At 36.2% G+C, this 27,980-nt stretch overlaps 1 protein-coding gene and 1 non-coding gene across 2 annotated transcripts in view; one reads left to right on the top strand and one right to left on the bottom strand.

The window, feature by feature from the left end:
* Positions 1–27,980, top strand: part of LOC136039583 (succinyl-CoA:3-ketoacid coenzyme A transferase 1, mitochondrial-like) — a 64,045-nt gene that overhangs the window by 25,093 nt on the left and 10,972 nt on the right. The window contains exons 5-9 of the mRNA XM_065723438.1: positions 1,314–1,506; positions 7,803–7,971; positions 16,937–17,051; positions 24,078–24,232; positions 25,461–25,598. Of these exons, the coding sequence (XP_065579510.1) occupies positions 1,314–1,506; positions 7,803–7,971; positions 16,937–17,051; positions 24,078–24,232; positions 25,461–25,598 (770 nt within the window). The remainder of the gene's footprint in view (positions 1–1,313; positions 1,507–7,802; positions 7,972–16,936; positions 17,052–24,077; positions 24,233–25,460; positions 25,599–27,980) is intronic.
* Positions 18,284–18,369, bottom strand: Trnay-gua (transfer RNA tyrosine (anticodon GUA)). The gene is given in 2 exon segments: positions 18,284–18,319; positions 18,333–18,369. It is a non-coding gene; the product is annotated as a tRNA-Tyr (tRNA).

The following is a 27,980-nucleotide window of genomic DNA, read 5'->3' as shown; positions in this document are numbered from 1 at the left end:
TCTTTTGTAAATGAACACTTCCATAAAGGTCTAAGGTCACTTAAGTCATAACTTGTTTAGTAATTTTAGAAATCCCCAGAGGCATCTACGCTGTGTATATGACTTTAAATGAAGCCAGATTAGTTAGAAGGATAGCAGGATGATCATACTACCCTGGTCCACCCGTCAAACTTGTATGAAAACTTATTTTATTTACTTTTTGGGACATGGAGCTTAGATGGGCTATTAAATAATGAAGAAAAGAAAAGAACACCTGTGGATTTTGGTAATCCACTGATTATATTCTCAAGACAGAAAGCCTTTGGATATGCTTTCCCCAGCAGCTCAACAATATTATGCACTGATATAGTTTTACATTTATGGGCAGTCATAAAAGTTGTGGCTTCCTGGTTTCTTAAGGGGCCCAATGACTGTCCTTTCTAGAGACTGTAGTTTGTGAGTAATGTGGATAATGACGGTTAAAAGTACAACACTATTATTTTTAGCTAGATTATGCAATTCAATTGATGTATCGGCTTGTATTTCCCATATAATCCCCTTTTTTGGTGTTCTTGTATTACTGATCCCTCTTCCCCTTGAATCTTCAGTCCCCCCATCCCCAATATATAAGATAGATATTGATTTTATATCCAGGTGTTAATCTGATTGGAACACCGTATAAAGAAACACCGTTTACACTAAACACATCAGTATATAAGATACTGGATTTACTGGAGCTGCTGTGATAGTGTTAGAGAATGTCGGTGTGCATCAGCTGGACTAGGTCACACTAGCGGCACCTGTTTTAAGTAGTTTCTATCTTAGGAAGAATGTAGGATCGTGTATATGTCGTGTTTTTTAAGTATTTGACACGAGTTTACAGGATAAACTGTTGCTAAAATACTTTGGATTAAAAATATTGTCTAAACAAGCTATGTACGTCAATTGAATTTCCGTCAACTGATAAGCCATATGAGGCCTACATAGCTACACAGGCTCTTTCTCCGCCACAATCTATTTAAAAATTCACTCTTTAACCCCTCCTAAAAAGCTAAATTTTCTTAATCCTTTCTTATGACCTCTTGACATCCGGTTAGGGGATGACCTGCTTTTCGTTTGGCCCTATATGGATGGCCGAGAAGAATGATCTTTGGCAATATGTCATCCTTTATCCACAAAACGTGTCCTTGCCAACACGATCTTTCTCTCAGTATAGCCCTAGAAAATGGGATTGAACCATATTTTTTATACAGCTTGCTGTTTGAAACACAGTCAGTCAGACAGGTAAATGGAGTTTTGTATGTGTAACTTCCATTTTCTTTGGTTGTTTTCAGGCTATGGCACCCTTATACATATGGGCGGTGTTCCTATTAAGTATACTAACGACGGAAGGCCAGAAATTACTAGCAAGCCCAGAGAGGAGCGAGAATTCAACGGTAAGAAATATATCTTAGAAGAAGCCATCACTGGAGATTTTTCTTTGGTCAAAGCGTGGAAAGCTGATCGTTCTGGGAACATTACTTTTAGGTAATTTTATGTTTAAATTATTTAAAATTTCCACTTAAAGAAGTTGTTTGAATGAAAGTTAGTGATTTTTCATGGCACTTGGTATCTACCAAGTGACATATAGCGATCGCAAATTCTGTCATTCTGTCGGTCTGTTTGTTGGTCCGGGTTTTCCTAGTTTAGGCACTTCCAGATAAGTTAGGACGATGAAATTTGGCAGGCGTATCATGGACCAAATTAAAAATAGTCGTTTCCCCGATTTGACCATCTGGGGGGGGGGGGGGTTAAATCGGAAAAATTAGAAAAAAACGAGGTATTTTTAAGTTACGAAGGAGTGATCGGATCTTAATGAAATTTCATGTTTAGAAGGACCATGTAACTCCGAGCTCTTGTTTTAAATCCCGACCAGATCCAGTGTCGTTGGGGGGGGGGGTCGGAAATCTTGAAAATGGCTTAGAGTGGAGATATCAGGATGAAACTTGGTGGGAAGAATAAGCACAAGTTTAAGATACGTAATCGACATAACCGGACCGTATCCGCTCTCTTTGGTGGAGTTGGGGGGGGGGGGGTTTATTCGGAAAAATTTGAAAAAAATGAGGTATTTGTAGCTTACGAACGGGTGATCAGATCTTAATGAAATTTGATATTTAGAAGGATCCTGCGATTCAGAGCTCTCATTTAAATCCTGACTAGATCCGGTGACATTGGGGGGAGTTGGAGGGGGAAACCGGAAATCTTGGAAAACATGAAAATTGAGGTATCTTTATCTTACGAATGGGGGATCGGATCTTAATGAAACTTGATATATAGAAAGATCTTGTGTCTCAGATATCCCACTTTCAATTCGAATCGGATCCGGCAACATAGGGGTTGGAGGGGGGAAACAGAAATCTTGGAAAACGCTTAGGAGAGATCGGGATGAAACTTGATGGGAAGAATAAGCACAAGCTATAGATACGTGATTGACATAATTGGAACAGGTCTGCCCTCTTTGGGGAGTTGGGGGTGGGTGTTAATTTGGAAAAGGGGAGATAGAGGCGGGTGTTAATTTGGAAAAGTTAGAAAAAATCGAGGTATTTTTAACTTAAGAACGGGCGACCGGATCTTAATGAAATTTAATATTTAGAAGGAACTCATTTCTCAGAGCTCTTATTTCAAATTGCGACCACACCTGTTGACATTGGGGGGAGTTGGAGGGGGAAACTGGAAATCTTGGAAAACGCTTAGAGTGGAGAGATCGGGATGAAACTTGGTGGGTAGAATAAGCAAATGTTTTAGATACGTGATTGACGTAACTGGACTGGATCCGCTCTCTTTGGGGGAGTTAGGGGGTGGCGCTCAGTGCTTTGGCGAGTTTGGTGCTTCTGGACGTGCTAGGACGATGAAAATTGGTAGGTGTGTCCAGGAGCTGCACACATTGACTTGATAAAGTCGTTTTCCTCGATTCGATCATCGGGGGGGGGGCTGAAGGGAGAGGAAAAATTAGAAAAAATGAGGTATTTTCAACTTACGAGTGGGTGATCTGATCTTAATGAATTTTGATATTTAGAAGGACCTCGTGACTCAGAGCTTGTATTTTAAATCCTGACCGGCAATAAGCCTCTGATTTTCCTTTTAAATCTATCTATTGATTCTTAGAATTTTGCTAAAGCTCATGCCATATGAGCTCTTGGCTCTTCCGGCCTCGTCACAAGTGCCATATGAGCTCTTAGCTCTTGTTGTTTGTATAAAGTACCTAGTAAAGTGAAAATAAAATTGGATGAATGGAAATTATAAATTACAAACGATAAATTCTAAATTACTATTATTACTAACAACTCACCGCAGCACTAAGCCCTCTGAGGCCAACACAGCTGCGCACGCTCCTCCTTCATCCCAATATATTCAATACCTCCCTCTTTACAACCTCCCAGTAAGTTCCCATTTTACTTTAATCTTTCTTTGCGATATCGTCCAATTCCAACCGCGGACGACCTGCTTTCCGTTAAGCCCTAGACGGTTGGCCGAATAGGACAATCTTTGTCCATCCCTCATCTTGAGGGATGTACGCAGAACGTTTGTAGCCATCTCAGCCTTTCTCTCATTATAGCCCCCAAAAGTGGAATTGAACCACACTTTTCGTACAGCTTTTCTAAATTAGAATCTTTCAAATTCTAAATTATAATCTTTAAAATTCCAAGTTATAACCTTAAAAGTTGTAATCGACCAGATACATAATTTTTAATCAGTAAGACCTCTAAAAACTCATCTCTAAGGTCCAGAAATTCTTTCCATTTTCCTGCAAAATGTAAGATGTGTTTCTACGTCTTAAAGACAATATCCTGCGCCAAGTAGTGTTAATTTCTAGTAACGTTAATATATCTTTCAAAGTAAAAGGTAAAAAGGTAAAGGATACGGCATTAGACTTTACAGTCCCTACCGGCGGTGCTGATCTCCGTTTCTTGGCCCTTCAGCCAGGAAGTGCAATGGGGGGTTGGGGGCCAACCATCCTGTGCTTTCGCACACCCTTCCTGTTTACCTTCCCCAGATTTCTCCTGGTACCCATTTAAAGCTGGGTCGACTCTGGCTAAGCTTACAGAGTCACGCCACTGACTCCCGTCCCAAACTGAACAACTGGGTACACTGGGATTCGAACCCGCGTCCTTTCAGACAAAGGATCCCAAATCCAGCGCACCAACCGACTCGGCTAGGACTCTTCAAAGTAACTTTCAAAGTAACGTTAATATATCTTTCAAAGTAACGTTAACATATCTTTCTAGTAACGTTAATATATCTGTTCAAATCTTCAGATGACAGTTTTTAACTTGAGGCTTGACATTGAATGTCAATGCTGTAATGATTTTATGTTAATGTTGGCCAGAATTAATACTCCTTAATCCATGTAGTAGAAAATTGTTCTATTAAAAATTTGCACCCCCTCTAATATTTCTAGTCTGATGATTTAAAGACTGATTCACCATACGTAATTTAATTTAGGCCTAGTATATATATTTGAAAGGGTTTTATGAAAACCAGTTTAGCATTAGCAAATATTCTTGTAATATTATCAGCTGTGCATCGTCAATCTATCTATGCATCGATCTATGCAATCTATGCATCGTGAATTAGTTCAATGAGTAGTAGAGTTGATAGAGAGGACACTAATTTTGGATAGAATCGTTTCAGTCAGTGGAGAATGTTTGGTCAATATTGATGCACACTAATACACGTTAATGCACGAGTTACAACACCATTTAGCACAATTTAGCGCACTATTTATTAATTCTAGTACTCATGGATTATAAGTAACGCCAAATATATTCGTTAATTTTAGGCCTATTATATGAGTATAAGCCAAAAATTACCCACAATGTTGACATAGCTCTTCTTCGTTCTTACAACTGATCTCTTTCTTTATTGGTTTCTATTGTTATGCTATTATGGTCTCGCTTTGAAATATTGACACCAATTCCTTAATTCGTCCTTTTCCTACTGCAGATAGATCACGGCCGCCCCATTAGAAGTTTGTACCAATGGGGAAGAATGAGCATTGATCTGGTTTTGTGGTCGAAGGGTGCATAAGTGGCCGGAGACTTAGTTGTTTTTTCTCCACCTTGTAATGGTGGATCCATGATTTGCCACCGGTGATGATCCTGTCTAAGTTAGCATAGTGAATCAAATGCTTTTGACAGATCTTCAAGTGTGCTTGTGTGTGCAACACTGAGAATTGTTTTGGTCCTATCTTGTGGAAATTTTACGAAATCCAAGTTTGTTATGAATGATTTTGTAGACAGAACTATGACTCATTTACAAACGATCTGCCACTTTATCAACAGTCACACGTCTGTCCAGCAGAATCCTGTCACGTACATGCTCAGTGTTGTCACCTTTTGGGGCTGTAGACGGTCTTCAGGCTTCTTCCTTGGGCTTAATATTTGTCAGACTATTTTTTTTCTATCCATTCGTAGACGTTTCGCTTAGGCAAGGCACTGTCCCCGTATTGTTCCGAAAGTCTTTGAGGAATTGTGCCCCCTGAGGCACTCTTTGGCCACAAAAACTGGACTACTACTAGGTTTCCCTCATTGGTGCAAACTTGTATTTAACGGCCATGATCTATCTGCAATATAAAAAGGACACATTGAGGAACTAAGGCCGAAATGTCATAGGAGGACCACAACAGCATAACAATAAAATAACAAGGACAGAGGGCAGTAGTACCAATCTAAGAAGACCTACGTCAACATTGCGGATATTTTTTATTTATTTAAACAGAACTTAAATAAACTTGGAACTACAAACATATAAATAATATCACTCCCAAAACATAAGCCTTCAGTTTATCATTCGGGTTATCGCAGTTTATCTGAATGTCATTGAATTCTTTCAGTTTAGAACTAGAAACCTCAAATTATTCAGGTTATTTCAATCCTAAAATGAACCTTCAGTTCGTTATTCAGATTATCTAAGTTTGAGTTTTCTCAGTTCGTCTAAGTATTATGCAAGTCCTTCAGTATATGGTCAAAACAATAGTGTCAAATTCTATATATAGATCTCTGACATACGAGATGTTACCAATTGGTGGTAAATGAGCTGATCAGAGAAATAACTCTGAAAAAGTTAAGCCAACTTTGCCTCTCACAAAGATTACCTGTTTTGGCTTTACTCCAATAATCTTTCTTATGAAGTTCTGTAAGAAAATTAATTCCTTCCTTAGTAATAATAAATTAAAAAAACTAGTTTTTCAACTGAAAGTAAGGAGTTATGTTAAAAAATATAACAAATATAAATTATTCCGTATATGAAAGCGGCTACCCCCTCCTTAATACTCTGGTGTATCCGTTCAAGCTTTAGTACTTTCAAAAAAGTTCTTGATTCTCATTAAACGGCCTTTGTGTTTTAGGAGCCGTTCTTAAAGAATTGGGACACAAGATCGAAATCCCTAAAAGAATGTCAACCGGCTGAAAATTTCCCCTGGAACATCTCCACATGCAAACATTAAGTCACCAAAGAGAAAGTAAGAAAAATAAAACGAATTTCGTGCATAAATTCTAGGCAAGTTCCCCCGTGTAAAATTTCCCCTAACCCTGGAAACTTCTTTTCGAAAAAAATATCCCCCACAGAAAGACCCCCCCCCTCAAAATTTGCCGCATACTTCCCAATAGCAACCAGGATACTATTTGTAAAGAATGGTTGAATTTCAAAATTTGTAACCCTTTCCTCAGTGACTTTGGTGGATCATGTAATTCCCAAAGAAATATTTATTGGACCTTTCAACTATGCTGAACAAAGTAACTATCTTAATGTTTTGATCCGATGACTTTGAGGTAAAAAACGTGTGGTAGGGGGGCTAGTTGTCCTCCAATATTTTTGGTCACTTAAAAAGGGCACTAGAACTTTTACTTTGCATTCAAATGAGTCCTCTCCTGATCTTCTAGTACTATCGGTTTGATACGATAACCCATGGGAAGAACACAAAACAAATAAACTCGCATCCATGATCTTTCTTCTGGTAAAAAAATAAAAAACGCTTCATTTTTACAGATGGCTGGAAACCTCTTCAGTAGGGCTACGCAGCTCTCTGTTATGGTGAATCTGAATGGTGCCTTGGTTTTTTCCATGACTTTTTAGACATGTTTCCATCCCCTATCGAAAATCTTGTCAGATTTGTAGCTACTGAAGGATAACGTTAAACTTAATAGATATTATTTGTTTGGAATCAACATAAAAAGTCTGTTCTTTTGATGTATCTATGTTATCAAAGTTCCGTTTTTAGAGTTTCGGTTACTATTGGGCCGAGTTCGTTCCTTAATTATAGTTCTTTACTACGAACTGTTTGATTTTAGATTCTTAAGATATTATATAGATCCTTTAGTTTATGGCCGGAGCAATATTATCAGTTCCTAAAAACAAATCTTTGACATATGGAGGTGTTACCTACCGTTGGCAACTGAGCTTGCAGACAGGTGAACCAAATATAAGTAAGATTCCCAAAATTTGTTTTGTTTCAAACGTACACTTTGCCCTTTTCAGAAACTTAAATTCAGCGCATGTTTTCAGTGATCATGATAATTTTCACTTTTTTATTTTGCTAATTTATTAAATAAGTTGTGTATTAGTCGGTATTGAGCACATTTTGCCTTTTTATTTTTATTTTTTTCATACTATTTTTATATTATTTTTTTTATTTTCATTTTTTTATTACATTTCATTTATACTTATTTTTCATATTTTCTATACTGTATTTCATACTATTTTCATATTTATTTTTTTTCTTTTTATTTTTATTTTTAGTACATTTTTATTTTTTTCATACTTGATCATTTTTTTTTGTCTTCCAGGAAAACTGCCAGAAACTTTAATCCACCTATGTGCAAAGCCGCTAAATTAACAATAGTCGAAGTGGAAGAAATAGTGGAAAATGGTGATATTGCCCCTGAAGATGTTCACATCCCGTCGATATATGTGCACAGGGTTGTTCTTGCTAAGAACAGCGAAAAACGGATTGAGGTAATGGAAGGATTTTATTCTACTATGGTCCGCAGTAGTCTTTACCTAGTATGAATTGGTTCATATCCAAAGACCCGAACAATTGAATTTGCCCCTCCTTCTCCCAAAAATTTGTATATATTGGTTTTCCCTTACTGGAGAAAAATGCAGAAATACCAAGGATTCTTAAAATGAAACTTGATTGTTAAAATCGGTTAAGAGAAAACACACAACTTTTTAAGGTTGTTTGATGGGGGCTGGTGGCCCTCCAATCACTTTTGACTCTTAGAAAGGGACCTAGTACTTTCAATTTCCAATCCGATGAGCTCTTTTCGAAGTTTCTACAACAACTCCTTCTATACGAAGTGCCTTGTTCAAAAAAACAAAAAAATTACATTGTCACACAACCTTACTAATTTTAAATTAATTTAAAAAAAAAAACTTGAAAAATTAGAAAAAAATTATTCAACCTTTAATGAAAAAACAACCATTTGCATTTACGCAGTTTATGGTATTAGCTATCGTCAAACAAAGAAAAGAAGCATAGTTTACAAATAAAAAATAAATAGTGTTGCAGTGGGTCTGATCTCAGCTTGGTAATATGTAACCCAGGGATCGAACCCATCTGTAGCAACACACTGCAGGACGAGTGGCGCAGAAGGTCTGATCTCAGCTTGGTAATATGTAACCCAGAAATCGAACCCAGCTGTAGCAACACACTGCAGGACGAACACAAGGACCTTAGTTGTCAAAAAATGTCGTTTTCCTGATGTTCAAGCATCGTGCAATGCAAATCAGCAAAAAAAACTGGTGCAATGGGTCTGATCTCAGCTTGGTAATATGTAACCCAGCTGTGACAACACACTGGAGGACGGATACAAGGACCTTAGTTGTCAAAAAATGTCGTTTTCCTGATGTTCAAGCATCGTGCAATGCAAATCAGCAAAAAAAAAAACTGGTGTAATGGGTCTGATCTCAGCTTGGTAATATGTAACCCAGAGATCGAACCCAGCTGTGACAACACACCGGAGGACGGACACAAGGACCTTAGTTGTCGAAAAGCGTCGTTTTCCTGATGTTCAAGCATCGTGCAATGCAAATCAGCAAAAAAAAACTGGTGCAATGGGTCTGATCTCAGCTTGGTAATATGTAACCCAGAGATCGAACCCAGCTGTGACAACACACCGGAGGACGGACACAAGGACCTAAGTTGTAAAAAAATGTCGTTTTCCTGATGTTCAAGCATCGTGCAATGCAAATCAGCAAAAAAAAACTGGTGCAATGGGTCTGATCTCAGCTTGGTAATATGTAACCCAGCTGTGACAACACACTGGAGGACGAACACAAGGACCTTAGTTGTCAAAAAATGTCGTTTTCCTGATGTTCAAGCATCGTGCAATGCAAATCAGCAAAAAAAAACTGGTGCAATGGGTCTGATCTCAGCTTGGTAATATGTAACCCAGCTGTGACAACACACTGGAGGACGGACACAAGGACCTTAGTTGTCAAAAAATGTCGTTTTCCTGATGTTCAAGCATCGTGCAATGCAAATCAGCAAAAAAAAACTGGTGTAATGGGTCTGATCTCAGCTTGGTAATATGTAACCCAGAGATCGAACCCAGCTGTGACAACACACCGGAGGACGGACACAAGGACCTTAGTTGTCAAAAAGCGTCGTTTTCCTGATGTTCAAGCATCGTGCAATGCAAATCAGCAAAAAAAACTGGTGTAATGGGTCTGATCTCAGCTTGGTAATATGTAACCCAGAGATCGAACCCAGCTGTGACAACACACCGGAGGACGGACACAAGGACCTTAGTTGTAAAAAAATGTCGTTTTCCTGATGTTCAAGCATCGTGCAATGCAAATCAGCAAAAAAAACTGGTGCAATGGGTCTGATCTCAGCTTGGTAATATGTAACCCAGCTGTGACAACACACTGCAGGACGAACACAAGGACCTTAGTTGTCAAAAAATGTCGTTTTCCTGATGTTCAAGCATCGTGCAATGCAAATCAGCAAAAAAAACTGGTGCAATGGGTCTGATCTCAACTTGGTAATATGTAACCCAGAGATCGAACCCAGCTGTGACAACACACCGGAGGACGGACACAAGGACCTTAGTTGTCAAAAAGCGTCGTTTTCCTGATGTTCAAGCATCGTGCAATGCAAATCAGCAAAAAAAACTGGTGTAACGGGTCTGATCTCAGCTTGGTAATATGTAACCCAGAGATCGAACCCAGCTGTGACAACACACCGGAGGACGGATACAAGGACCTTAGTTGTAAAAAAATGTCGTTTTCGTGATGTTCAACCATCGTGCAATGCGAATCAGCAAAAAAAACTGGTGCAATGGGTCTGATCTCAGCTTGGTAATATGTAACCCAGCTGTGACAACACACTGGAGGACGGATACAAGGACCTTAGTTGTCAAAAAATGTCGTTTTCCTGATGTTCAAGCATCGTGCAATGCAAATCAGCAAAAAAAACTGGTGCAATGGGTCTGATCTCAGCTTGGTAATATGTAACCCAGCTGTGACAACACACTGGAGGACGGATACAAGGACCTTAGTTGTCAAAAAGCGTCGTTTTCCCGATGTGCAAGCATCGTGCAATGCAAATCAACAAAAAAAGAAACAAAAACAAATGGCACAAAACAACTTAAGAAATTATCAAGTTGTCGAAATGTGCCATTGCAATCTACCGTTTGGCGACTTTACTTAACCCAAAACTACTGTATAATTGTCTTTTCAGGTGCTTTAAAATGGAGAACAGGCTAAAAAAAAAGCAGAATTTTGCCCCCAGTAGGCCTAGTATTCTAGAAATCGACTAACCTACTTAGACTGATATGATTTTCTCAAGCAATTCAAGGTCTACTTTGTGCAGACTGCATTGTGACTCGAGATAATAATTAAATAAAAAATAAGATGATAAATAATAATTAAAATAAGATAATAATTAAGATAATACTAAAAAAGATATAGATAACTTCGAAGACCACACTGCCTTTCCATGACGAAAGTAAAACAGTTCAAAATAGGGATGATACCTTTTTATTGACAGTGAAATATAAAATTATTTAACTGGATATTTCGAACACATATACAGTGTTCATCATCAGCAGTAAAACTCTGGTTTTACTGCTGATGATGAACACTGTATATGTGTTCGAAATATCCAGTTAAATAATTTTATATTTCACTGTCAATAAAAAGGTATCATCCCTATTTTGAACTGTTTTACTTTCGACTAAAAAAGATAATAATTAGAATAAAAATGCCGATTAGTAGTCAATCGCAGAATATTTTCATCTTTAACCCTATTATTATTATTGTTATTATTATCATTATTGTTCATTGGAGAACCCGTCATACAAAGAAAGGAAAAGACAGAGCAATAAACGAAGTAAAAAATACAAAATGAAGAAATACACACTAAGTGCGAAAACAAACACTTAAAAAAACACAACAAATACATCTTACCTACTGAGCCAGTACCGACGACCAAGGTGTTATCCGATCTTCGGACTATTAACAGGTGTCATTCCTACAGCATCTATATTGCAATCTTAGCCTAAATATATGTTTGGAAGTATGGATGAGAGTGTGGGTCATGTGTTGTATAAGTGTGTAGAACTGAATGAGTTGAGAGGTGAAGTATATGAAAAGTGTTAGTTTGATGAGAGATGGCAGGTGAATGTAACAAGGGATGAATTTTTTGCAAGTAGTACAAATTTAGGACGATTTTTCAGGTTGGCAATGGAGCGCAGAAGTAGATTTTGTGATGTGTGTTTTTATTTGTTTGTGTTATGTAATGTTTCTGAAATGAAAATATTTAAAAATGAGTTTTCCTTCTTGTTTTGTATTGCCACGGCCTTAGGACTTTTAGTGCAATAAAACTTACTTACTTACTATATTTTTCAAATAAAATGGGGTCAGGGGTTAAATCTCCACCGTGTTTTATCTGAATCACCTCTCATTACAAGTTTCACACAAGACCCTCTTTGCTAAAAAAAAAGATGAAACAATCTCGATGCTCAAATGAAACATGCATTATTGTCTTATGAACAAAAATTAAAAGGGCCCCAATTAAAGTGGGAGGCACCATAATTCCTCTGAACAGGGTTTATGGCTTATGGTTTATGACAGCCTCGAACGGTTTTCACCGTAAAATGCTTTCTGGACATCACCTGATCAAGCATAAATATAAGACGAGAATCAGCAGTATGCTCAATAATTGCCTGCAGAAGTTGGTAATTTCCACCAAATATTTTTTTTTTTATGAGTTAACTGATCACTATTCAGTGAGAGTAATGACAGTAACAGCGTTCCTTGCGGACGTGTGAAACTTGTGATTTTGCAACATGCCTACAGATATAAATTGCACCAAAAGGACGAGATACTTACAGCATTATGCTAATTACAAACAAATTAACATTAAAATAGGGATAAGCCCATTTCTTAGACAGTAAAAACAGATTGGAAAGTCTGGATGTATCGATCACATTACAGCGATCGTCATCGCCAGAAATACTGCTGACTAGAACGTTTGTTCGTTCTCCATAGAAAGGCAGTGTGGTCTTGGAAAAAAATACCGAATTGAAGGTATTACGTCAAAAATTGTGCTAATTATTTTCAAATTTATCTGTTATTAGAGCTAGAATTTTGATATTACTTAGTTTTCCCTGAGAATGATATAAACTCACCTAAAAATGGCACAAATCTTCCTATTCTTGTGAATTTTTTGTCTATTTTCAATGTATCTTTCAATCTTAAAACACAATTAACAAATTGTGGAATTTAATTGATAGATGGATAAAGTTGAATCTCGCCCATCGAAGGGTATCAAGATCGCCGTCTTTATATAAGTAACAAATAAAGGATATAAATAATAAGTTGAACTACGGTTGAATAATGAGCTGAACAAAAAACGTTGTGAAGATATTCGGGAACCGGTGTTTACCCTCTTTCCCAGGAAATCCCCCCTCCCCCGTGGAAAATACCCCCACCCCACGAAAAATCTTCCCCGTTGAAAATCTGCCCAGATGCAAAATCCTCCCCGTGGAAAATCTGCCCACTTGTAAAATTCTCCCCTCCCCTTCCCTCAATAATACCCCTTATGGAAAATACCCCAATACGCAAAATTGTCCTGCCAAAGAGGAAGTATAAGTTAGGTACCTCAAAATGTCTGTCAGATGTTCTAAGGGGTAACAAAAGTACCATTTATTAAAAATAGTTTTAGGACAGCGGTTGGTTGGTTTCCAATCAGTTTCGACTTAAAGACGAAGGACTAGAGATCTAAAAAAATATGTTTCCAAATAACAAATACTATCTGTAATCAATGGACAAATTGCAAAATGCACAGCCTTTTCCCTAAGGGCTGTTGGGGGTCTTGTCATCCTGAACGGCATTAATTTTTATTACGTTTTTTTAAAGTCGACAAACGTATCCACTGTTCATTCAGCCTTCAGGTAAATACAGAATTAGTTCTTAGGAAGGGGCGGGGGGATGAGTGGGAGGTAGAAATTTATATTTAGTCCCTCTTGATTTCTGGGAATTTTTCTGGTTTACGCTGTTATTATGAAAGTAAAGAGTAACATTAAACCCCAAAATGAACAGAATTTATTACATATAGGAGGGGGAATGTCCCTTCCTCATCCCCACACCCGCCTCATGGTTGTAGAAACTGGTCAAAATTTTGTAATTGTCATGTTGTTCAAATTAGTCAAAGATATAATAGTTAGGGATGGTGGCAAATGGCTCAAAGCATGCATTTTAATGCAAAAACATCTTAACTCTCATTGTGTTTTCAGATAAATGCAGAATTAGCTCTAAGGAAGGGGCAGATGGTGCTGGTAGAGGTAGAAACTGAAATGCAATCCTACTTGATTTCCGGGAACATTTTTGGTTTACGCTGTTATTATGGATGTAAGGAGTAATATTAAACCCCAAAGTGAGCAAAACTTAATTCTGTAAAGGAGGACGGCTGCTCTTTCCTCAGCCCCAGCCTCCCTCTCATGGTTGTAGAAACTTCGGAAGATGCTCATTCGATAGGAAATCTAGATTCTTTGTCCCTTTTTGTGGGTCAAAAGTGATTGGAGACCCTCTCTTAAAACTGTTTTTAATATCTGGTCTTTTTGTTACCCCTTAGGACATCTGATCGACATATATCAATTTTATATTTTCTCTTTGGCTGGTTTTGCGTTTGGGGGAATTTTCCGCGGGGGGGGGGATTTTCTGCTCGTGTTGCTTTCCGTAGGGGGGGAGTAAAAACCTTGACCCCAGATATTTAATTAGTCATGAAAAAGGCCACAGGACGAGAAAAAAACACAGTGCATAATTTGATTTTGCCCGTCGTTCACCTTAACATTTCTTGAAAATACCCTGAGCCTCTTTTGAAAGATAGACCAAAAATACCCGCTTTTCCAAATAAGAAACCTTGTGTGTAAACAATATGCACCAATGTTGCCTTTTTTGCCTGATGTAGGAAAAAGGCCACAGGACGAAAATTATCTGTATTATCAGAATCATACAGGCTGTTTTTCTGTATAGGGAAGACAGTAACTGCTATTGAAGAATCAGGAAGCATCCAATGATTAATAAAGACTGAAAAAAGAATTTCGAAAACGGGAGAAGCTACCCCAATAAATTTTTGCAAGGTATTTGAAGATAAACAATCAGAACTTCAACCTGGATTTGACATTAGTTTATGAGTCCTGCTCGATCATTTAAGGTAGAAATTTAGTACAATTATTTCGCCCAAGTTCAACATTGAAGCTTAAACATAGTGAATCAAAGGGCGTCATTTGGTTGGGTGGCTGGTAATTGAGCCCTTAAAAATTAAAATATGCCTTTTTGGCATCTTCATTAAAAAATGAAATTGTTCCTGCCCGCTCAACTGCATTTTTATGAATTGGTGCCGCTTACTGATTCTTCAACCGAATGAAAGATAAGTTCAAAATTATCTCTGCAGAATACACAGATTATTTAGGGTAGCGAAATGCCCTTTAGTATCGATGGGAGGGAACTAGAGTTACGATTTGAAGCAAAATATCTGACTAAAATTCGCCAAAATTTTGTACAAGAAAGTTATGGCTAGTTGAATAGCACATGTCATAGATTAGTGATTGGCTGCTAGTATTAATATAGATAGTGGATTCATTTTTTTTTTTATTTCAGCATATTTGATGCCACAGTAATTAGCTAGAAGTCGGCTTGGTGCCAATTATTTTGATAATGTCATTATCACCAAAGATTTTCACCGTTTTTTTACCTACGCCAACTTTACCTAGGCTAGTATACCATCTATCACTATTTCTACTAACCTGGGCGTTAAAATCTCCGAGTAAAAACGCCATATTTCTACGTGGTGTCCTGTCTATTTGCTCCTGTAACCGTAAGTAAAATTCATATGAGTTCTTAGTATATACGTCAGTCGGTTCAACAGGGGCATATACTACTATAATTGGTACCATGAACTTTCATAAAATGAGTAATTAGTATTCTATTATTAATGTTTTCCCAGCCTAAACAAAACTTAGCAACTTCCTTATTCACCATGAGCCCTACTCCCTGTCTATGTACCCCATCCTTCCTGCCTGCCTACAAATTCTATATCGCCTAATTTTCGTCTAGTTTGAATCGTCTGAATTCGTCAGTCAAAATGCCTATACGATAGTCTTTTTAACGTCTTCGTCTGGAGTGGGAAGATGTCATAAATAAAGATTTAAAGGAAATGAGAACTTCCTGAGAGGGTGTAAGCCTTCTGGAGGGAAGTATTGAATAGATTGGGATGGAGGAGGAGCGTGCGTAGCTGTGTCGGCCTCAGGTGGCTTGGTGCTGCGGTGACTTATTAGTAGTGGTAGTAGTAGTAGTTTATTTTATCACGATAATTCGTCAGGATCTAATGTACTTTCCTTTTGAACATTAAATGAAGTGGAAGTACTAGTTAATTCAAATATTTTGACTTAAATAATTAGGTAATAAAATAATTAATCACTACAGCTATTTACTTATAAATCACTCCTAGGAGCCCTGGCGTAACTTCTACGCTAGCAGCCGTTTTTTGAAGCAATTATCTTCAATGAATTATAATTGATTAATTACTTCTTAATCACTCTATGACACTGCGATGAAAATAAAATGCTTTTGTACGGTAAAGGTTAACACGCTATTTTATATTGTATATGTGTTCTATTTAGCAGGACTCGAACCCCTGACCTTAAGATTTCAAGTCTAGAGCGTTAGCCACTCCGCTAGGACGACTCTATAAAGAGCACCTACAAATAAAAAAAAACAAGAAAAATTACCAAAAGCCACCCCCTTTCTTTTGAATTTAATGACTTTATTTTTGTTCAAATTTGATTTTAGTTTGGTATAGAAAAAAAAACAGAATGCATTTTTTAGATTTAGATCTTTTTAAAGGAAAAAAAACTTAAAAAACTACTTGACGATTAAAGAAAGCCGGCTTTCAAAGGATGATTTGGATAAACCTTAAAAGACTAATATCAATTAACAATTAGGTACTTGCATAGTATACCCCCTACCGCTCAAGCTTTTCATGCATTGACGCACTGTAAACCGGTTTCTTTCGCTAGTTTCTTTCAACTTAGCATGAGAAAAGACAAAGAGAAGTAACAGAATAGGTGAGAAATATATAATTTGGGCTACGGGGGGCGGGGGTAAAGTATTCGGACAGTGTGAAGTCAGAGAAGAATTCTTACTTCATAATATCAGAATAATTGTAGCTAACACATTTTGCATGCAGACCCGCTGTACTTCAAAGCCCCCCCCCCCGCCCTAATGTGCAAATATATAGCCCAATTTTGTTTCTAAAGTATTATATTTTATCATACTTAGGGTTATTTTATTAAGATTAACCTAACTTCTCTTCTTGGGTGATAGGGGTTTATCTTACAAATATCACAAATAATTATCTTATTAATATATAAATAAAATATATCATCAATTAATATATTTTATTTTTCAGAGGCTGACATTAAAAAAAGAGTTGGGCAAATCTGTTGCGAGCTCTACGCCTGCCAAATTGATGCGAGAGAAAATTGTAAGACGAGCTGCTTTAGAGTTTAAAGACGGGATGTTCGGTATGAACATTTTTATACTTTCATATTACCGCTCAGTAATTTCACTTGTGCTTTTGATAGCTCTACCACGTAACAACACCAAAAGCGAAATGGACGAAACGGCCGTGGAAACGTAACATCATTTTCTACGAAAAATTAAGCAAAGAGAAAACGGGTTTAATTTCCATAAAGCAGTGAACAAAAAATAAAATATAAAAACTACATTTTAACTAAAAAAAAATAAAAATACTCCGAATATTTCGGCCCCACGTCAGGGAGCCTTTCTCAACGGAAAAAAAATTTACAAACGACAAAAAAGAAGAGAGAAAAAACTTAAGACATAGCACAAAAAACACGAAAACTAAAACACAAAAAAAAATGTATAAAGAATAAAAAATTAAGGTCAACTCAACACTCTTTGCTTAATTTTTCGTAAATGGAAAAGCAGTGTAGTCTCAGAAATTATTTATCATTTTCTAATCTACTCTTTCATTCAAATATTATATCAAATCCTATTAAATAACCATTTCAGTGGCGGGAGAAACCGCTGCTACAAAATGATCGAAAAACTAAATTCTGCACTTTCGAAGACTGAGGGGCGTAAGAGACATACCAGATTAAACTTAGACATTTTTTTTTCCTAAACTTCACTAAGGGTTTGAAATTTGATTTCTTAACCAAGTTCTAAATTTGGAATGCAAGAGAAATATACAACTAAGGTAGAAGCAGGCCATTAAGATTCTGCAGGTGATTAGAGTAGGCCTACTGGAGCGATCTGGTTCCAAATGTTGTTTTGAAGATTTGAAATCAAAATAAACTAGAACCAAATTAGATTTTTACGATGGAAATTGTCAAATCTAGGCCTAGGGGCTATGAAAAGCTCTGGGAATAATGGAACATTAAAAATGGGCTGTAATTAGAAAATATTCTGACGTAAATCTTGGCAAAAACAAAGCTTCTGATAGTATACCCCTTCACTCCCTGGGAAATTTAGTACTTCCTGGTAAATTTCAGTCGTTGTGTTATTCTGGTATTGTCATGTTTTTTTTTACAAAATTGACAATTCAACATTTTTTTTTTTTCAAAATTGACAATTCAACTTTTTTTTTTTGCAAAATTGACAATTCAGCAAATGCTGGTAATATTCTATCGAATATTATCGATAGAGTAGATACCTTATTTATGGTTCAAAGAAAAATAACTGAGAGAGTAAAATAGATAAAAGTGTCAAAGGACTATTAAAAGGGCAAAAATCCTTCGAGCCGGATTTGAACCAGCGACCTATGGATGACAATTTAACCTCTACAGTCCACCGCTCTACCAACTGAGCTATCGAAGGCTTATTTAAACGATGAAAATAACATAGACATTAAATACCAAAATACCTAACAGGTGGGGCGTGGTCGACTGTGTTACATGCTATAAATTACGAGAATCAAGCTTTTTCTTTACAAGTATCTTAGTTAGCTTCTTAGATTGAGACCTTTTTATTCGTTATTGTACTTGGAGAAAGGGCAAAGAACGTATTCAGATCGTTTGTCGATGGTTATGGTTTGCGGTGGGGGGTGGAGGGGATATGTAATCCTTATTAGGAGCCAGACTTGGCCTTATATTTGAAATTTGGTACTTATGTATTATACCAAACACAGTCGAGAAAGTTGCTGAATGTACGATCTATGAAAACCGGTTTCATAGCCACAAAGACAAATAACGGGTGACAGAATGCATTGGGCTTGTATAATTTGAGGTATATATTTGCACCTTAGGGGGGTTGGGGTAAGGTTAGGTTAAGTTAAGCTAGGTTACGTACTCCCCCCCCCCCCTATTGTGCAAATATATAGCCCAAATTATATTATTATATAAACTAAAGTATTATATTTTCATCATGTTAAGGTATACTTCATTTTGATTAGCCTTACGTCACTTATTGAGTGTGTCTGGTATAATACATAAGATTGGGTATTAAAAAGGGATTTGGGGGTGTATTTTGGTAAAAAATATTATGGTAGTCATTACCCAACAATATGGTGTTTGGCAGGAGCATAAATAATGGGTCTAATGGTGGTGCTCAAATGGACAAGCACGCGATCATATTCAGGTATATTCAATTTGGAAGGTAAAATTGCATATATCCTCATACTAGTTTTGGGCTCTAAATGGTTTATGGAGAATTTAAATAAAAAATATAGATTAAATAACTAATTTAAGATATTTAATTATATATTGTGAATTTTGTGTTTAAATTAGATATTTTATATTAATTTGTATGTATATTTCATATAATTTTTCATGTATTATGAAATACATGAAATTCATTTTAGTAATAAAATGAAGAATTAAAAAAAAATCATAAAAGATTTCCTATTTCCCTTATTTATACTACAACAATTAGCTCTTGAATGAGTGCTTACCCCTACGTTATTGCCCAGTACAAAATTTCCCAAAATCAACGCCAAAAACAGCAAAAAATCTACGTTATTACCCCTACGTTGTTGTACAGAACAAAAGGCTGAAAAACAACGCCAAAACCTACGTCATTACTCCTACGTTATTGTCCAGCCCAAAACGGCCAAAACAGGCTAAACATAAATTGCTAGGGAACAGTTTGAGTGAGCCTTTATTGATATTTCTGATAGCCATTAGCTTGATGAATCGCCCTTTTAAAAATTTTTCAAGTTAGAGGGGGGAGGGTTTTTAACTTAAAAAAAAATAAAGCGTACATCATTACCCCTGCATAACCCCTACGTTAATGTCCAGCCCAAAACCGCAAAACAATAGCCTAAAGCCAGTTTCTAGGGAACAGTTTGAGTGAGCCTTTATTGATATTTCTGATAGCCATTAACTTGATAAATTACCCTTTTATAAAGTTTTTTCAAGTTAGAGGGAGGGGGCTTTCAACTTCAAAAAATGAAGTGTCAGGTTAAAATTTTCTAAACTCCCAAGACATTGGGATCTTTTGATTGTATCTTGTTCCATCTTTACGTCCTCTTCGCGCGTTCCTTTCCTTCAAATTGGACATTGCTGCTTATTGTTGTAGCTTATTGTAGAATGATGAAAGAAAATAGTTATTTCCTTTGTGATTTTTTATTTAGTTCTTCATTTTGATATTATTCATTTATTTATTCAATTATTTATCTTGAATATTTAAAAATTCAATTGAAATTTATATTAAATATTCCACATAAAACTCAGTATTTATTTTACAGTATTGGATAAAAGTTCAATTCCTTAAGAAAAGTTCAGTCCCTTTTATAAAACTCTGTGGTTTTACTAAATACATTACAATAATAAGCCTTTGTTTTGTCTTTGTTTTATCTTTGTTTAATTGTATTGTTATTCTTTTCTTGTTTTGTGTTTTTCTTCTTTTTTTTACTCTCAAAGATCTGTCAACTAACAGGCAATAATGCTTGGTGCCTGATTTTACAGCAGCTAAAGCTATTTTAACTAGGAGTAAGATAAGCAGGGAGGTCCTTAGGACCTTCCCTAGAGATCTATGGTCTAAGAGAATGCATTTTATTGTTTTGAACCCCCCCCCCCCATCCTCGAACACACACTCCCCTTTTTAAATTGTTCACGGTAATTAACAGTACGTAATAATCATCCTTGTCAATATCAGCTGAATCTAAGAAAGGTAGAATTTAGATAAAAAACTTATGATTAAAAGGAAATTAATTATATGCTGATTTCAAATGAATAAATTTAGCAGCTTTAAATTTATGTATAAATTGTTATTAGCATAGAAATATCGTATGATTTCAGCAGAAAGGGATATGTAAATTATCGACCGAGTTGAAGTGCCTTATTCATGGATTCAAAGAAAAATAACAAAAGAGTAGAAAATCAAAGAAAAATAAAAGAGAGTAGGCTAGATAAAAAGAAGAATACAAAAAGCTCACTGTGTATGTGACCGAAATATCCAGGGATTTTTTTATTGTTTTCGCTGTCTATTTGTACGTCATGGAAAGGCATTGGGGTCTTTGAAAATACCTATGAAAATGTATAAAATTATACACGACCTCAAAGTACTATTTAATAATTTTTGGGGGTTCAACACATTTTTCTCAAAAGAAAAGCAAATCATTTTTTAACTCTTTGTACATTTTTGGTTTTCAAATTCAAATATATGCATAAAGAAGGAATCGTATTTTGAATGTAAAAATGTCTTATAAAAAGTCGCTTTGCATACTATTTATGTTTACTTTAAACATACTTTGTTGGCTTATTTAAGTTTCCTCATTTAAGTTTACTTTTGCTCTTTACTTTTATTTTTTAAAAAAGTTGTTTTTACTTTCTTTCATTACTTTTGAAAACATAGCTTTTTCTGTCATTAGAAGAAAGAAAGAGGAAGGATATTAAAAATGCAACCAATCAGAGCAACCAACTGGAGTTAAATAAGTTATAGAATTTATAGCTTCAAGTGGCTGGTATAGGTCATTGTCTGTTTCCTAATTTTGGACAGTTTTCGTGTTAAAAAAAAAACGCTTGTAATAGCGTAATTTAATTAATCAATTTTAAATCATTAATCAATCTAATTTTGAAGGATATTATCATTTATCGAACCTTTTCTAAAAAATTGCAAGTAATAGTACCTTATATGCTAGAATCAAAGGAATGTCACATACAAATTAAAATTTTACATTCTACTTTTATGCTTTAGTGTATTGCTGGGTACTAAACAATTTATTTCAAATAAGTGTAGTTTGGCAAATAGCATCCAATGCTCAAGATCTTCAACTGAAAGGAACATAGTACAAAAGACCAGCTACAAAAAGTATAAAAAAAAACGAGTATACAGGATACGCCGATGCCCCCTAACTTGATATACAGGATAGTATACTGGATACTTTTGGGCCCATGTCATCCTAAATGTCAAGATTTTGTGTGCACTTCTCATCTTTCTAGTGCATTTCAACACATAAAATAAATTAAGGGACTCCTGCTGTAGAGATGTAACATTTTGGGTAATTGACTAACCGATCGTACCTCAAACTGTAAGCTGTACGAAAAATGTGATTTAGCCCCACTTTCTAGAGCTATAATGAGAGAAAGGTTGAGATGGTTAGGTCATGTTCTGCGAATGAAGAATGACAGGTAAATAATGTGAGCGCTTGCTGTAGTACAGTGGGTAGATACTTTCCTTGGGGACACGGAGACCTTGGTTCGATCCGTGCCACAGCAAGGTTTGGCGACAAGCTTGCTACATGTCACTGTAAAAAATCCCAGCAACTGAAAATCCCAGCAACTGAAAATCCCAGCAACTGAAACGTTGATTCGATTCCCTAGATTGCCTTGTCCGTCAACTTCTTAATATCGTCTTGTCAATATCGTACTTGTCCGTCAACCGTCTGGGGTCAAACGAAAAGTAGGTCGTCCCAGAATGGGATTGGAGGAGGTCGTAAGGAAACATTTAAGGGAAATGGCGACTTCCCGGGAAGGTCTAAAGAGGTAGGCTTTGAATAGATTTAGTCGGAGGATAAGTGTGTGTTGCTATGTTGGCCTCAGTTGGCCTGGTGCTGCAGTGAGATGTTAATAGTAGTAGCACAAAAGCCTGTAAAAACAACATACATAACATAAACATTCATGAACATATATAAAAACATACATAAACATAAAATAGTGTAGCTACAATTTCATAGTTTCTTTTTAGCTGCCCATTTCTCGAGGCTCGAAAAATTTTTATACAATATGCTTATTTTTATCTTTAAATTTTTATACAAAAATTAATTTTTTTATACAAAATTTTATTTTCTATCTGAAAGTCAAAAACACTCTGTGTTTGTTTATTATGGTCGTGAAATTAAAATACAGCATCGAATTTCTAAAACATAATCTTAGACAATAAAATTGTACCACATATTGCTGTAAAAAGAACATGTATAAGAAACAGTAGTGACTTACAAGCTTCTTAATGATGATTTTTGAAATGTTCAAGATGTATAAGTTGTGGTAACATTGTAGATGCTATAGTTCTAAGATTCCCACGCAATTAGGTTTAGATTTGTTTGGAAAGCGAGGAAGTGTGATAAAATATCATTTAAAAATGGAGCAAATTAAATGCAAAGAGTTTACGTCATAACGTTGCACAAGTCAAACTACGCGTTTAACGGCTACTAGTTTCATATTCTGCCACTATAGATGCTTTGGATTCCGGCACGCTTTTATATTGGGTTGTTATTGACAAATGAGATATCTGTGAAAATCTTTTATACTACTTCTAGTAACAACTCACGGCAGCACCAAGCTGCCTGAGGCCAACACAGCTACGCACGCTCCTCCTCCATCCCAATCTATTCAAAGCCTCCCTCTTTACACCCTCCCAGGAAGTTCCCATTTCATTTAAATCTTTCTTTATGACATCCCACACCCCAACCGAGGACGACCTGCTTTCTGTTTAGCCCTGGGCGGTTGGCCGAAAAGAACAATCTTCGGCAATCTGTCATTCTTCATCCGCAAAAGGTGCCCTAACCATCTCAACCTTTCTTTCATTATAATCCTAGAAAGCGGTATTGAACCACACTTTTCGTACTGTTTGGAATATGGTCAGTCAGCCGGTTGCCCAGAACAATACCAATTAATCTTAAATTTGAGGGTTAATGGCATGTTGCTGCTAGACATGGAAGCGGGGGCGGAGTATTTATCAGCTGCTTATTTCAAATGCAGTGTCTGTAATTTACATTCTGATTGCTCTTCATCTTTACATTTGGATGGATTAAGAATGCAGATTTTGTGGCTAAATACCATTTCAAAAACGGAGCCCAATCAAATTTGAAGAATCCTAGCAAGAAACTTGCTTTCTAATTACGCTGCTAAGGAAGGCGAGCAAAATATTTAGTAGCTGCTACTTTCAAACAACATTGAACGTCTAAATGGATTCGATTTTGAAAATTTTCCTCTCTAACATTTAGCTTTGATTGAAAATAAGATATATGGGGCTACGTGTGTATCGGCTTCAGGTTACTCAACCTCCTCCTATTTTCTAGTAATAATAAACATTTAGTTCTAAGACACACATATAGCTCTTGCTAATTATTTTTAATTTTATTTTAGCAAACTTGGGAATCGGTATGCCAATGCTAGCTAGCAATTACATTCCCCCTGGAATGAATGTTGTTCTCCAGTCAGAAAACGGAGTCCTGGGACTTGGACCTTTTCCAACTAAAGCAGAAGTAGATCCGGATTTGATCAATGCAGGAAAAGAAACCGTAAGTAGTATGTGGTTTGAGGGGACCATTGCATAGGAAACCAACGTACAGAAGATACTACTTTGAATGCTCCCTCTTCTAAAAAATGATGTTGTGAAATTTGCTGCGTTTTGATCCCCCTGCCCCACCCATAGAAAAATATGCACGCTACGGAAGAATAGCGAAATTTTTAGCTCTAGGAACGTTTTTTTTTTCAGATAATGGAAAGAAATGGCGATCATCAGCCGGACGATTTCATTTTATTCCTTTTGATTTCAGTTCGACTTTATTCATCATATAATTTATTTCCTTTTTTTGTCTTTATATTTAATTTCTCATATTTTGGACAGAGAAACTTTTCAACGCATACATGTCCTTTCTTAATTTTTTTTTTCTACTTGAATAAAACATGTCTTTAGCTGAAAAAATGGAAGAGTATTGATAATTGATAAGGAAACCAAAACCAAATAATCCCAAAAGGTTCAACATTAATGAACCTCCTCCCTCAAATCTATTAAATATCTTTGGAGTAACATACCATACTGGCAATTAGTAATCCTTTATATACCTTGTTTACCATCATGCAGCTTCTTTCTAATCATCAGTGACGGGTTACTGCTCTGTTGCTAAATTTTTTGTGACTTTTTTTTCCTGTCAAACCCGACATCAGATTTAAATATTAACTGTATATGCTACCAAAGTTCCTGCTATCAAAGATTTCCTCCGCGAGTCTATCTTAATTGTTTTTTCTCCATATGGAGAACTTTTTACTTTGGCTTTGAAGTAGATCATTTTTGAATTTTTCGTGACTTTTTTTAAGTCCGTTAGATCTGGTGCCTCAGTTTATTTTATAGATGTGATCAGTTTAATGTAATTTAATCAGTAGATGTAATACACAGGTGGGTGGCTGAATTGTGAATTATTATTTTTATGATTCCAACAGTAACATTGTTTTAGGTGGCAGTTTTATCTGGTGGCTCCTTTTTTAAGGACATATATAGATGGCATGACTTCTGGGTAACTGAACTGTGTAATATCTATAGCAACAAATATTTTTTAAATGCCTGATCTACCTAGCAGCTCGTTTTTTTTTTTTTTTTGTTTTTTTTTGAACTATTTTACTGGTATCTTTTTCAATCTCTTTAACTATTTTATATTATGTCTTTTTCAAATGTAAATTGAATTTACTTCTTAGTGGCTCAGTTGAGAATTAGTTTTCGGATGCTCTTTAAGAGAAGATATTTTTTAGGTTACCGTTATACCTGGTGCCTCGTATTTTTCAAGTGATGAAAGTTTCGCTATGATCCGAGGTGGACATGTTGACCTGACAATTCTTGGTGCAATGCAGGTATCCCAGTATGGTAACCTGGCTAACTGGATGATCCCAGTAAGTAATGGCTTTTTTAATTAAGATTAGAATTTTAATTCTAATTTAATTTAATTAAAATTAGAATTTTAATTTTTTAATTAAGATTTTTTAATAAGATTTTTTAATTAAGATAGTGCCAATAATTAACGAGAGATAGTCTCGCAGTCCAGTTCTTCGATTCGCAATTCTCATTAACTCGTTATCCCGTCATCTCGATAATTCTCCTCATCTGCTCTATGCGAAATATGCTTTTGCAAAAAAAATCATTATCCAAATAGATAACAGCTTCATCCACTATACATTCTTGGAATATATGTACTGAACATGACCAACAGAGAGAATAAGTTACCGTTTCTCAATTGATTGTATAGTTACATTAACTTTGTTAACGAGTTAGACATAGTAATTAACGAGTTTATTCACTAGCTAATTAGCTATGGTTTGAAAACCGCACCTGACTATGTAATATTCTCTTCCTCAGACAGATTTTTTGCATCGTCTGGAAGGGTTTAGTTCTGAAGGGGCTGGGGGAGGAAAAGTCGTAGATTTTTTTTGGCGAGGTGGTTAGATTGCATCTATCGCTCATCCCAATAAATTGGGATGGAGGAGGAGCATGCGTAGCTATGTTAGCCTCAGGCCGCTTGGTGCTGCGGAGACTTGTTAGTAGTAGAAGTAGTATCGCTCATCCCCTATTGGTAAGAACGCCAAAGTGTTTCATCCTACAGTGAAAATTTGGAAAATAATATTTTGGCAATTTTTTATGACCCTAAATCAACATTAATGACCTTTAAGACCTTCTTTGACCTTAAATTAACAAGTTAGCTCTTCAATTGTATTATTGGGTTTTTCTTTTCCCTCGTTACAAACTAGTGTTGAAGCACTGAGATCTATATTTGACATATTTATTTGTGAGTATTAACCTCCGAATTTGAATTTTGTATACCTTAACGAAGAGGTACCCTTAAATACGACATTGTATATTAAATTCGTTGTGCCTATAAGTATACCTCCCATTCCTTTGTACTGCGCACCTTCTCCAAATTAGCTCCAGGTGTGACCTAGGTAATTGTTAAACTATACTAGTTTGAGGTATTAGCAGCTTGGTTTAAACCGGGTCTGAGTTGGGTTTTCCCCAGATGATATTAGGGTATAAAAGTAGTCTGCAGGTACAATTTCTATATGTGTTTTCATTTGGATCGTAGTGTGCGCCTCAGTGACATCTACTGCTCAAATAATGGTGGCAGCTGTATTTCGTACCCCACTTTCTTAGATTTTAAGGCTGCAAGGGTTTACGGGTTTTCGAGGTTTTAGGCTACGAGTTTAGCCTATAATCCTATTGCTGTACCTTTCTACTTTCAGCTACTGTTGCTCTCCTAAGATACTTCAGAGTGATGGCAGCTATTCATTACCCTTGTTTATGACGGTGTAGCCTAGTTTAGCCTTTGAAATCACCTATATTGACTACCCAAATTACCACGAAATTAAAAATCATGCCACTTTTGGTGGTATGATTCAGTTTTGGTGATCTGGGCAAAGTTTAGGAACAGTTTCTTAAAAAATTACACTGTTGGGCTCGTAATTAAGGAGAATTTGTAGGCATAGTCTACGGGGGATTCTGATAATCAGGTAATAAGTGAACACGATCTAGGTTAATTGATTATCAGGAAGGTCATTATTATGGGAGAATTTATGAAGTTATTTTTTTTTTTCGAGGTTGGAAAAAGAGAAGAATCTTTATCGTAAGGAATTATTGAGACAAGACAAGACAAGATCTTTTATTGACCAAATTGCATAATAAATAATTTTCTAAACTTGACGAAGGGGAGCAGGGCTCGATTTGTCGGCCATAAAGCAAAGATAAAAAAAATGCCGGAGTAACACAAAAAAGAAAAGAAAAATACATATAAGGTGAGAGATAAAAGAGGGGGCCACCCCAGGGCGAGAGCTCCACAATAACATTAATACTGAAATCTATTATTCATCAATCCCAACGTCCAGACAAAGAACTATCTTTGAAATATATTTTTCACAGAAAATCGGCTCTTGAGACTTGGGGATATTTCAACTAAATTAAGTTTATTTACAATATGAGGAATCTAGTATCCAATTAAAAATCTAGCTCTTTCTGATCTTGATCGGAGGAAGGCGATACTTCTTGGAGCGGACGTGGTGGGCAGGAGAAATGGGAGCCTTAATCATACCCTAATCTGTTACAATTTGTTTTGGGAGATGAAAACCTGCGTTTTAATGTAATATGCCTGATTGTAGATTCTAGATCTAGGCCGCAGATATTAGGTTTTGTGGAACAGGATAGTTGTCCCTGCGTAAAGATATTTTATATTATTACTTGAAATTACTTGAAACTCGGCTTCTTTGACTGAAATACCTACGAGAATAACA

This window comes from Artemia franciscana, chromosome 19, assembly GCF_032884065.1.
Source record: "Artemia franciscana chromosome 19, ASM3288406v1, whole genome shotgun sequence".
NCBI lineage: Eukaryota > Metazoa > Arthropoda > Branchiopoda > Anostraca > Artemiidae > Artemia > Artemia franciscana.
The sequence above is the reverse complement of the archived record's forward strand: the minus strand, read 5'-3'. Positions and strand labels throughout refer to the sequence as shown.